Source organism: Mustelus asterias, chromosome 23 (assembly GCF_964213995.1).
Source record: "Mustelus asterias chromosome 23, sMusAst1.hap1.1, whole genome shotgun sequence".
NCBI lineage: Eukaryota > Metazoa > Chordata > Chondrichthyes > Carcharhiniformes > Triakidae > Mustelus > Mustelus asterias.
In genome coordinates this window covers 25,746,121-25,759,505 of record NC_135823.1, presented here as the reverse complement: position 1 = coordinate 25,759,505, position 13,385 = coordinate 25,746,121, and the positions used below count along the sequence as shown (strand labels likewise).

At 40.7% G+C, this 13,385-nt stretch overlaps 1 protein-coding gene across 1 annotated transcript in view; it reads left to right on the top strand.

Moving 5' to 3' along the window:
- The window catches only part of foxk1 (forkhead box K1), a 101,588-nt gene extending 89,679 nt beyond the window's left edge, over positions 1–11,909 (top strand). The window contains exons 6-9 of the mRNA XM_078240153.1: positions 2,841–3,010; positions 4,269–4,538; positions 5,900–6,127; positions 7,456–11,909. Coding sequence (XP_078096279.1) covers positions 2,841–3,010; positions 4,269–4,538; positions 5,900–6,127; positions 7,456–7,667 — 880 coding nt within the window. The 3' untranslated portion in view covers positions 7,668–11,909. The remainder of the gene's footprint in view (positions 1–2,840; positions 3,011–4,268; positions 4,539–5,899; positions 6,128–7,455) is intronic.
- Positions 11,910–13,385: the final 1,476 nt, after the last annotated feature.

Here is a 13,385-nt window from a genome sequence, read left to right as displayed (position 1 = left end):
CAAAATGGCATTTTTGAGGATGGTGCTTTCCTGGTTTTTCGAGTAGAAATTGTGAACTGAAATTTGAAAATTTTACACTTAGGATTTTTGAACTTAACTTGTTTGATTGCCTCTTGTTCTTAATATCCTGCTAAACTTGCAGTTTAAAGCTTGGACTGGTTCCTTGCTGTATTTTCAGCTGCTTTAGCGACATGATAGATTAAAATGACCAGTGGTTCCACGTTTAGATTGTAGAAACAGTATGGTCTTGGTTCCACTGGACCTATTTTGTTCTTTTCAAATCAATATTTCTTTATTCCCTTTCCAATCTCTTAGCTTTTTCCATCCTTTCAGTTGAGAATGTGTACAGCCAACGTACTACCTTCTTTCTAATTTCCTTTCAGTAACTCTGCTTGGGCCAGCTGATGTGTCATTCTTCTGCAATCTACCACCCTAAACTAAGTTTGGGTTCATCCAGACTTTGCTGGTTGCATTCTAACTCTCAGCCAGTCAGCATTGTCCATCATCTCTTTGCTTACTAATCGACATTGGCCTCTCGTCCGACAGCTCCTTAATTTTAAAATACTCGTCCTTGCTAACATACTCATCCTTCTTCTGAGATTGCAAAATCAAGACTTGGCATATGATCTTGAAAGAGATGGGCCATAAGCAATCAATCTCCTCTTCGTCATCTGGTATTTTTGTTTAATGTATTGCAGGCTGACTTGCATTAACCCTAACCCTAGAATGTAGTGATCCACAGGATAGTTTTGGATGAAGAAGATCCTTATGCCAGAATGTCACGTCTTTCCATAGCTGCACCAGCTGATTTCTTGGATGTCAGTGCCCTAGTTTCAGTCACCCTTTTCTTTTGAAACCTGTTTATCAAGTTCTTTTCACAGTGGACTGTCGATCTATGACTGTTTTAACGCTGCCAAATTTCCTCTTAAATTGATTATGATATTCTTTCAATAATGCAGATGCTTTAAAAGTTAACAGGACTTAAGTGTAAGTGGACCATTTTACTATGATAATCACTTAATTAATAAATTTCTTTATTATTAACATGTACTGAAGCAATCAACCAAACTCTCATTAGATTTGGCTTAGCAGCAGTTGCAGTTTTTCTCCACTTTAGATAAAAGGAAGTTCGTGAGAGCAACCCAAGAATCAAGATTTAGGAAAGTAGTCTGGAAGATCAAATCTCTTTTTCTAATTTAAAATACTGTTGCGAGATCTTATTGTCCTCCACAAACTTCAAAATGCTACTTCTAAGTCTTTTCCATTTTTTTGAAGAAAGTTAAGTTGAGTTTATTTATGTATCACAAGCAGGCTTCGATTAACACTGCAATCCGCCTGTTCGGGTACACTGAGGAGAATTTTGCATGGCCAGTGCACCTAACCAGCACATCTTTTGGACTGTGGGAGGAAACCGGACGCAGACACGAGGAAAACGTGTGAACTCCACACACACAGTGACCCAAGTCGGGAATTGAACCCAGGTCCCTGGCGCTGTGAGGCAGCAGTGCTAACCATTGTAACATCATGTCGCCCTTGTCTTTGCTGGTAGCATGCTAAATTGGTGGCTCTAATCAGTCTTATAGTAAATCCCTGGGTGGAATCCCCTCCACCCCCCGCAGCATGTTTTCTGGCAGTGGAGGAGCCTCACTATTGGCTGGCGGCAGGATCTGTCATCCCACCGATGGCATTTTGCATTGTTTGTTAGCTGTGCCATCAGGGAACCTGCTGCAGGGGGTGGCCGTCGGCAGAACTGGAAGATCTAGCTGGCGGGAAGGGCTGGAAAATTCAGCCCCCTGTTTTATATTGTATAGTTCTTGGGTCTTTGACATTTTGGCAATAAATGCAAGAGGAGTTGTTTCATTTTCTGGTTATGGTATTGAAGTTCTTTCTACCATTGCATTCCTCAGAAATCAAATATACGAGTGCATTCTAAATATTAGAGTTCTGGTATACTGTACCAAAGAGGGTAATTTTCCAAACCTCTCAGAATCTGATTCAACAGAAGTACAGATCAACGAATTGAGCTTGCAGTCTACTTTGAGATGTTCTAAATTCTCCATCAAACGATTCAGCACAAGGCGCAGAGCCTTAGAGCGTTTATCTGGATTATACTAAACTTATTTCTATGAATGGACATCTGTGTCATGTTGGAGATAAGACATTAGTGAACTCTCAACACAAAAACTGAATATTGGATGGGTTGTGTGTACATTAAGAATTGGCAAGTTAATGGTCCTAATTAAACTGTCATGGGCAAGGTTGAGAGTCGTGAAGTTTAATTTGTAATATAATATAATACCTTTTCCAAATGCACCTAACAACTTGACTTCCAAAACGTAGCTCATTTTGACATTTGTCTTTAAAATAAACTTTGATATTAAAAATAATGAATTATTAAAATGCTACCAAGATTTGGTATTTTACACTGCTATTCCTCAGTGGCTTACAAAGCTAAGTGAACTTGACAAAAGTGTTGGAATGTGGTTTATCCTTTTCATTTTTCTTTCTGACCTTTAATTTAGGGTGTGTTAACAATGTCATCAATATATTGTGTTCTATGCTATGTAGCTACAGGCTGTATGAAGTATTGATATGTGGCTGGCTTTTAATGTAGGAGGGATTGCAGGAAATTCTGATGACTTCAGTTTACAAGTAATTGGGAGGTGCACTGTCTCTACCATCCCCTCAGCTGGTCAGAGGCCTTTCGTATATGTGGGGTATTAATTTCATTCTGCCTGATTTCTAGACACAATTGCATACTCACCTGTATACCTTCTCTTGTAGAGAATTTGGTGTTGGGTGAACTGTTTTTAAAAAAAATATATGTATTAACATTTCAGGAGTGCCCCTGCGTCTCCCAGTCATCCAGGTCTTCTCTCTCCTCACTCGAGTGGGTTGCAGACTCCTGAATGCTTATCTCGTGAAGGTTCCCCTATCTCTCATGACCATGATTTCACAAGCTCCAAGCTGGCATCAGTGCCAGAGGTTCGTTACTCTCAAAGTGCACCAGGTAACCATATGCTTTTACAAGGGAGAATGTTTCATAGATACTCCTGGGTTTGTGACATAACACACACAACTGTTCAGTGCCTGGCTATATTTGACTATGAATGAAAGTAGAGGGTCACACAGTTGTATGGTAGTCAAGGTTCTCGCTACTCACTCAGGTTAAGTCTTCGTATTTTGTCCCCCACTCTTTCTTTCCATCTCTCTCTTCATTTGATTCTCATGTGCTGCTCTTTTTATTGAGCTTCTGTACATTTATTATACCAGGCTTGTCCAATCTTTTCACGCCGCCCCCCCCCCCTCCCTTCCCTCCCACACTCCTCCCCACACAATTTCTCACACAGGCCAGCAGTCTCTTCCCCTCTGCTCTGCCAGTGGCACTCTGCTTTCCAGTTGGGCCTCAGCACTCTGCTCCCACCCGCACTCCTCAGCACAATCACCGCTGCTGGTGTTTACAAATGCGGGAGAGGAAAGTTCAGTGATTGGAGAAGCAGCACTTGCAGAATCCTCCCCTCCAATTTACCTGCCTGACAGGCATTTTAAAAATTGACTCTGCAAATGGCTTTGGGGGCCACAATCTGGTTGGTCACGTCTGTATTATACCACAACCTAGTCAACCATAAGAAGGGAAATAAAAGTTGTTTCAGGATAAATTGGCCCTTGTTGTGGATAAAGCAGCAAGCTTCTACTTGCTTTTCTTAACAGCTTGCGAAACATCATGGGCTTGAACCATTGTCTTGCAATTCTGTGATGCACTGTATTGATCCAATAATGTTCTACACTATTTAAGTATAACCACAGGATACTGAGGTTGCAAACACTCTGATTCAGCTTGAAACAGTGACCAAGGAGTAAGATGGCGCCAGTGGCCAGGGAATGGAGTTTGTGACTTGGGCGGAAGGCAATGGCTTTGCCCTTCCAGAAGATTAGTTGGAGGAAATTCCAGCTCCTGCAGGACTGGATGTTGGAGAAACAACCTGACAATACAGAGGCAGTGGAGGGGTTGCGAGAGATGGTGATGAGGTAGACTTGGGAGTCACCAAAGTAATAAATTAATATTTTGATTCTGATCTTTGAATCCTAACCTCCCAAGGACATTTACTTATATTAAGTGTTATTATGGGAGAATTGGAGTGTGGTTTTACACTCTAATGTAATAGGAATCGACATGTTACTTTTGCGCTTGCAAGGCGAGGTTGACTATGATTTATTCTGTTGGAAAGTTGTGCTTGTATCTGCTAACTGTTGTATTTCCTTTCCAGGCTCTCCAGTTAGTGGCCAACCTGTTATAATGGCAGTTCCGCCCCAACCACCTGGTGTTGTAGCAAAATCTGTGGCTTATATGCCTACCTCCCTAATAACTTCCCAACAATCTACTGGACATGCCATTCATGTGCTTCAACAGGCTCCCACTGTAACCATGGTGAGGGTGCTAACAACATCGGCCAACTCCTCTAATGGCTACATCCTAACCAATCAGGGCCATATCGGAAGTGGACAGGTCATACATGATGGTTCCTGTGACCAGAAAGGTAAATAATTATAGTTCTTTGTCAGGTTTTTGGCACACCCTTTGTCTCTTTTGCCATTAAAAATCCAGTATTCTCATTTATGGTGGAATTTTAAACTTGTCACACTGTAATTACAGCCTTCTGCCAAGGGTGGCAATATAGTGTCTCGATTTTTCATTCCTCAGCTTTTCTGCCTGCAGTGGAGATAAATACGTCACTTGGATATCTTGGGCCTAAAATTTGTTGCGGTCCATGTGAACAGAGAAGCCCAAGGACTGTCCTGAATTGATTCTTGGGGCTCATTATATTACCGTCACTCTCATTCTGTTACTGTGAAAGTCTCCTACCATCTGCTTCACTTGTCAGCACGATGTCCCAGCATTACTACTTAAACGACTCTACTCCGTTATCCATCTATCGGCTTTAACCATGCTTCCCTTCTATTTTTATGACTCCCTCACCCTCTTCTTTGCTCCTCTGTGTCTGCCTCACTTATGCTTCTACTTCTCTCTCTGCATTGCAGCAACTTCTCTCTCTGCATTGCAGCACAACTCATTGTCTGTTTCATTCACACTATCTCTCCATTGTCCATTCTTCTATCAGAAAGTATTTTATTTATTTCAAACCACCTTTACCCCTGTTTCACCTTACACTCGTCTTCCAACTCTTCAATATCTGCTAGCTCCCATGACCGCTACAACCTTAATTTCCCGGATGTCCAACTATTCACTTCCCCCAACTAAATGAGTGTCCTATTTTATCCTCCAATACTTCTTTCCAAAGATTTTGCTCCTTTTCCTTTGCCACGTCTCACTATCTGTTCGCCCCTTCTCTTAATACTCTATACTCCCTTGTCCATCCCTGCCCCTTAATGCTAACTATTCAATCCACCATTACTTGATGCCCAGCCAAAATCCTTACCATACGTCACCATTCACAGATTATTCCAACTTTAGTGTGCTAAATATTCTCTACCCCCCCCCCCCCCCCCCCCCCCCCCCCCCTTAATATTTACTATTTGGACTATCATCACAAAAGCAATTCCCCTCTCAAAAACATTGCAATATTTACTGTAATCAGCAACCACACCATATCCACTTCATCATAAACTGCAATCCCGTCTGATTTTTCTAATCAGCAGTGCATTGGCAGGCCCATCGGCTATTGTTACGTGTTTCTTTTTTGCAGGTTGTGATTAGCAACCTTGATTTTTTTCTACAGACTGTATAATGGCAGCCCTGTAGTGACCTTGTGCCATCTATAGTAATTCTATTATTCGAAAGACCACTGTGATTGTAAAATTCATCATTGCACGTTGCAGAATTTGAACACATGATATATATTGGAATGGGGATGACCTTTTGTTTCAACTGTATCTGCAGGAGTCCTTGATGATAAATCTCTCGTGACCTTTACAAATGTACCTACTGGCAGTCGAGTGATTCAGACGGTTAGCAGTCAAATGTCCCAACATGTACCTGGACAGATGGTCACTATCCTGCAACAGGCACCCGCAACTTCAATGGGACAGCATCAACTTCCAGTGAAGACTATAACTCAGAATGGCAAACATGCTGTTCCTGTGACAAGCCTTCAAGGAAATACTTATGGTAGGTGATTGTAATAACCTGGGCTTTGTTTATAAACAGAGGGTCCAATATGAAGCCTTTATTAACAACCTGGGGAGTAGCATAGTGGTTCATTCACTGGACTAGCAATCCAAAGGCTTGTATTGGGAGAAGAGCTGCAGTGGCAGATGGGGAATTCAAATCCCACTAATTAAGTAAATGAGAAATTTAAAAAATCACTGATCAGGAAAGTTGATTGTGTAACTACCAGACTCTGGTAAAATTCCAACAGGTTCGTTTAATGTCCTTTGGGGAAGGAAATTGCCATCCTTACCCACCCTACCTGGCTTGCATGTGACCCCCAGACCCACAGCAGTCTGGTTGATGCATTATTCCCCTCAGAAACGACTTAGCAAGTACCCAATTGTATTGTAATGGGTAATAAGTGCTGACTTTCCCAATAATGCCAACATTCCATAAATTAATAAAAGCAAAACTGACTTTGGATAACTTGATGACATCTAAATGGGCAGCACATCTTTTATAATCCCCGTACTCTTGCTGTTTCGTTGGCTAAATGACTGAAGTTGGCAGAGATTCTTTATCTTTGTTACTGGTTGTTACTTTAATGATTTGTCAGAGAAAGTGAATGTGAGTGGTGACTGAACTGTATCCTCAAGTCCCAAGGCTGCAGAGAAGAGTGAATAGCGGCATTCCAGATGCTTGACCTCCATTGAGATCAGCTGACTCATTGTCCTGCAAAACATCCACGAGCTTCATTCCAATGCCCATGTTTTGAAATCTGGTTCTCAAATTCTATTTTACAAAATCAAATTGCATTTGCAGCCACGGTGTGGAGAAAACATCTTGTGCGACCCATAAATGTGCGTTTTGTTAGAAACTTGCTTTTATATACAACCTTGAGCAGTATTTTATGCCGGCATAACGCCCAACCGCATTAGATTAGTGGGTTGCTTTTTAAATTTAATTGGAATGCATTCTGAATCGGAGTTTTTTCCGACTGGGATTTGAACTTGCCTGCCCCCATCCTCTCAGACAGGAGCAAAATAGTTCAGTGGAGTGCTGCACAGGGAAGGAAAAGCTGTCTGGATTAATCCTGGTCCAAAGTATGCAATTCCTACCAGCTGATCACAGGGCATCATTGACGGTGGCTCTAGTGAAGATTGAAGTTCAAACCTGGCTGTCATCCATCTGAAATGGGCAGTGCAGTGTAACTTTGAGGAGAACCTTTGGTATGTGCAGGACATTTGCCCTCATCAGTCATGAAGGGATCTTCAGAGGTTTCAAGTTTTAATAAAACTTGTAGAATGAAAACACTTTTTTAATTATAATTTTCTTCACCTCCTCAGCTATAACTAATCCACTACAGATCCTGGCTGCACAGGCTACATCTTCCTCCCCTGTAGTTGTGAGCAAGCACCTTGTCACAGAACCTCAACATTCAGCTATGTCCCTAGGTGAGCCTGAGGCCAAGCGGCCTAAGATGGAGGAGTCAACTGGATCAGGCTCAGGTCTTGCTGTGATCACATCAACTCCACAGATGCAGGGTGCCAGTGAATAAAGAAAACAGGAATCGAGGAAACCAATTACAGTGGTGAAGATATACTCAAGTGTGTTCCACAGAAAAAAAAACAGAATTCCAAGGTGCCAAACTGATGGGAGAGAGGATTAATAAAAACCAAGCCTACCTTGAACTGAAGCACTCGTTTTTAATGAGGAAATGAGACCGCTGATTGTAGGATTAAGGGTGGCTGAGGTGGAGAAGGCAGCCATCTCCATAATTCAGGCTTTGTTGGTGTTTTACAAGCCTTAATTTAAAAAAAAATGTTATAAAGGATTAGTGGGAGGGAAGCAGATGAGATGACTTGAGTTCCTCTTGATACAACAGATGGGATATTGCCAAGAACCTATCTTGGTGATGCAGAGAGAGTACTCAGTGTGCTAACCTATGTACTTAATTACTACAAACCATATGGGTACTGCTGACCTGCCATTTCTAGTGCACATGGTCATTCCAGAAGAACAGAGAATTAAATAGTTTTGATGTCTATCGATACTGCCCAGATCATGGTGGAGACATTTCATACTCTCGCCCAGTGCCACTAAATTCAACCAGTTTGCTCTTTGCGTATTGCACTTTGCTATGCAGCATTCCCCCACGGTGTGGCCGATCTGGGGAAGACCTCACACAACTCATTATTACCAGGTAGCTTGGTTGGGTGGGTGTGTGGATTGCAGTAGCTCCCACATGAGTGAAATTTATTTTTAAAATGGGAATTGATTAAAGCAAAACAGGACAAATAATATTGTTAAAGCCAGCTTCTTGGGGGGGATGATGTTGGTGTCCCTTGCTTAATCTCAATAACGGAGAGATCATTCCCTTATCCGAGGGTTGATGAGCTATATTGGTTTCTGTGCTAAAATTTATTTTTCTTAAAGGTGCCTGCTGGCCCCAAAGTTTTAAAATAGAAAATTTTGCCTCACTTAATTACCTCATCCAGTTTGACAGCAGTGTTTTTTTTTCAAACGATGCAGTAGCAAATTAGCAATAGTTTTGCCCACAATTGACTAGCAGAACAGCATTTAAATTGACGGTGTAACTTAGTGCTGTAATTTGAATCAGTGAGGACAGGTCTATCCTTAACCTTTGACCTGATTTTTTTGAAACTAGCAACATTTCTTGCGCTGAACATGGCAAGCTATCTAGGAGTAAATATTTTTTAAAAATGAAATTGCAATTATAGCAAGTTTTTGCTATTGGATTCATTCTGAATTTAAACTCAGAATCAGATCTGATGATGCACGTATAATCCAGATTTTCTACTGGAATTAACCTCCCAGGGTACATCACTTTAGGAATACGAGTTGTATGTTCCTGTTCTAAACAAACGTTCATATTTGCAAATAACTTAAAGCATAGGTACAACAAATTGAATCGGATCCAGTTGATCACAATGAGATCTGCTTGGCACACAATATTACTTCTGTATTTCAGAACCATTAATAGAAATCTATAATTCGCACAAGCTCATCTATTAACTTATGGTCCGTAGGTTGTGGTGTGCCACTAAATTTTGTTTTATACCTCCTAAAAGTTGCAATTCAGCAAAAATAGTTTCCTTTGAATCTACACAAGTGTAATTACATCTCAGATATGTACTTGGCCCATTGCGTGGCTCATTCTTGACTAGATCTTGGTTAAACTTGTGTTGGATGCAGGGAAAAGCATAATCAGTTTTGACAGTGTATACAGTTGATGGAAAAAGGAATGTTGGAGGCATGCACTATGACTGACACAAGTTAAATACTGATGATTTTTTGACAGACTGGAATTTTATTGAGAGTAGCTATGCTGATGGTTCTTGCACCACTACGCACTTCCCAATACTGTAGGAATAAAAATATGAAGCTCCGTTTTGTAGAAATCGACCTTCCCGAAGATTAGTCATTCTAACAGATCCTTTTGTTAATTTTGAGATAAATTGCATGGTTTTCATCTGCACCACCGACAAAGGGCACATAAACATATCAACAAAGCAAAGCAAGCGCACACAGTTGAAACTAAAATGATGATGACCTCAATTTGGTCAGAGGTTTGTATGAATGCAAAATGTTTTAGAAACATAGAAACTAGAAGCTGGAGTAGGCCATTCGGCCCTTGAGCCTGCTCTGCCATTCGTTATGATCATGGCGGATCATCAAATTCAAAGGACATCTTGGTTGGTCAGCTGAACGTTCAGGAAAGCATTGGTTGTCCCAGTGGCTCAAATGTGGGGATGCGATAGTTTGACAAAGGTTAATGATAGTTGCATTGGAAAGCTGTTAAGATGTGTGTCTGTACGGAACAATATTGCATTTCTGCAGTGTGTCCTTTAAAAGTTGAGAGCCTCTTGCATCTTTTACTGATATATGCAAAGGTTTGTCATGCATTAAAATGCAGTATCTCTTTATGTATTGTTTTAACAGTTTTCCACTGTACATATCATCTAATAAATTTTAAATATTAGTGGGCCTTCTCCAAGAATTTCTCCTCTTTAGTCAGAATATCATAGACCCTGTAGAATGATAACAGCCAGGGATGTGAAAAGAGTATTGAAGCTTATGCCTTTCAGAACCCACCCTCTCATATCATCCTCAGCATTTTGGACAGCCTCAATATTTTTATTACCTGACACATAATTTCAAGCATTTATTATTTGAAAAGTGTTTATGTCTGGTACCTGATTTAAATGTACTTGGGAGTAATACCCCTCTAGATTCTCTGGTCCTTTTTTTTGGCTTACTTTTAAGTGATGATTTGAAGTTTCAGAGCACTGAACCGAAAGGATTTTATTTGGTGAGGATGGGGATTTAAAACTCATTGATCTTTCTATATATCTTAGCTTCCTCGTGAACTTGGATTTGAAATACAAAAACATAAAGGGTAACTAGTCCATTAGGTTCGTGTTTTTTTAAAGGTGTAATGTAAAATCATAGCCCCACAGAATAAACTTTAAACATTGCAGAATAATTAGCTGATATCCACAGTCACTTAAAAGAATGTGCATATCATTTGTGATGGATTTTAAACTGCAAATGAGGTGACTGATGGAAAGAATGCTGTCTCTGCCTTATACTGGGACAGAGCAGAAATGATCCAGATGTTTCTCCCCAATGTTCATTTTTTGCTTATTCACAAGAGCATCTGACAGATCGTGACTTGAAGCCCATCAAAGGAGAGCTCTGAACTTAATATCACAACCATTTCTGTGCCAGTCCTTGTTTCTTTCTGCATGCCACGCAGTGCTACACACAGCATGCATGCTGTTCCAAGTAGACGGCAACTTAGTTTGTACTCGTATGCAATTCAATTGGATTTTTTACATTTGACATCAAATTTGCTACTGCTGTGAAAATATATGGACAGAAAGTGAATGGCAATGTTTGACTTTGGACAGTGAAGTAGGTTGTCAATGCAACTTGTCTGGTGAGGACATTGACAGTCTTATTCAGACTTGGAAAGGCATTTTTTTCTTCTGGCACACTCCCATATGCATACAGCCACGTCTCCTCAGTTATGAAATGAAGCAAATTTGTTTAAATTTGCAATGAACAGCAATATCTAAGCAAATCTGCTCTATTCTTTCAGTGCAGTGCAGTCACTGTTGTTGGCAACTTTTCCCAATCCTGACCATATTACTGTCCAACATTTGGCGCAATCATCCTACATCTTGTAAGGGAATTTGCTAACGGTCTGTTTATATTACCCCGGCAAAGTATGCAACAGGTGGAGATATACAATGAGAAATTGTACATTGACCATTTTGTTTGCTGTTAATTAATTGTCAACCAACAAAGTACGATTTACACAAATTTTGCTGCGTTTGTGTTTGCAGTCAGGCCAAGCTAGAATACCCATTTTTAAAAAACATAAGCACTATAATTTGAAATTACCACGTTGTGTTGCAACTTTACATTTTCTATAATTAAACATAAAAAGCTGCTCCACAATCGCGCTGCAAAGGTCACTCCCAAAATATGTTGAAATACAGAACCTGGTATCGCAAAACATGGGGAAGATGAGATGTAAAATAAATCTCAATTCATCAAAGATATTTTTTTTAAAATTCGTATTCTAATTTATAATGTGGGTTTTAAAGTTCAAATCCAGTATTGGCACTTTTATACCTTGTGGATGAGTTTCAATGGAATAGAATAATTTTAAAATACCACACAGGGCTACATTTTTGTCATCTTGTAAACAGTTAGATTCTACATGTGAGATGAGGCCTGTATGTATCTCTGAATAAACTGGTAAAAGAGATAGTAGTCTCATGTAGTGTCTATTTTATCTCCACAAAGGGCCAGTATCATACAGTAGATAAAATGTTATCTGGTTTTTAAAAAAATTTTGTGTTCAGATTGTCCTGTTGTAAAACATTAATGGGGCGAGATTCTCCAATCTCATTCGTCCCACTCCCACTGCCAGCGAGAATGAAGAATTTGGCGCTCAGCCAAAACTCCATTCACTGCAGTGGCACCGGAAAATCCCAGCCGTCAACGAGGTCAAAGGTTTCCAGCAATTATTTTAACGATCCAAAGAATCCAGAAGTGCACAATGTAAGGAAAGGAAGAGTTATATGTTTTGAATCCGAATTTCTGACTATTTCTTTGAATCTGTCTGACACAAGTTAATATCCTCCCGGCTCCACCAGTTGTCTTCGCTATCCAAACCTTTAGATAAGTCAGCTCTGAATATCAGTGATCCCTAAAGTCGTCATTATTTTTGTGAACAAGACAGATTAATTTGTGAAGAGAAGCTGAGTTAACATTTGAGTGCGTGTGACCCTTCTACAGAAGTGTTCTGTACAAGGGCCAAATGGACTCGAAACATTATCTGTGTTTCTCTCTCCGCAGATGCTGCCAGACCTCCTGAGTTTATCCAGCATTTTCTGTTTTCATTTCAGATTTCCGGCATCCCCAGTATATTGCTATTAGATTAATTTATGAAACTCGATATAGTTTTCTTCATTTAATATGACATTTCTGATCTGAATTGAAACAATGTGGCTGAATATCCACTCCAGCTATGTGTCGATGGTTCCAGGATGGTCCTGCAGTGGCAAAGCCTCTGACTGACCATCACAGGTCAACTGGTGCCTATATTGGGACATTCCCACACCTTGACCATCAGTCAGAACCCAACACAGTGCTGATAAAGGTATGTCTGGTCTCACCAGGCATACCACTGACAGTGAAGGTGGAATTGAGGCCTAATCTTCCAAGAGATGCCCAGGATTTGGGGAATGTAGTGGTGAGTGGAGAGTAGTTCTATCCTCGCATTTCTTCTCTTTGCTCCCTCCCCCCCCCCATTATTGCAAGCCAATACTAACGCAGTTTGTTCTCCTTTACAAACGTCTTCACGCCCCTCCCCTCTCTCCCCTGCAAAAGCCCATCTTGGCCTGCGTTTCTGTGCCCACACCTCTTAGTCAGTAGACAGGGCCAGCACATCACCACCTCCCCTCCTACTTCCAGGAGATTTTCAGGGCTGGGGAATCAAATCAAAATAGAACTGAAATTTAATAAGTGACCTGAGTTTATTCGAAAACACAGCTGCAAGCTCCAAGGCTAGATTTTCCTGTCCCGCAGCTCCCTGCCCGAAGTCAACGGACCTTTGATTGGTCCATCAAATTTTCCGTCCCACTCGCAAGGATTCCCACTGCGGCTAAGACCGGAAAATCCCGACCGTAGTCTTTTCAATATTGATTGAATTTTATCCAATTTAATGAAGTACGATAAA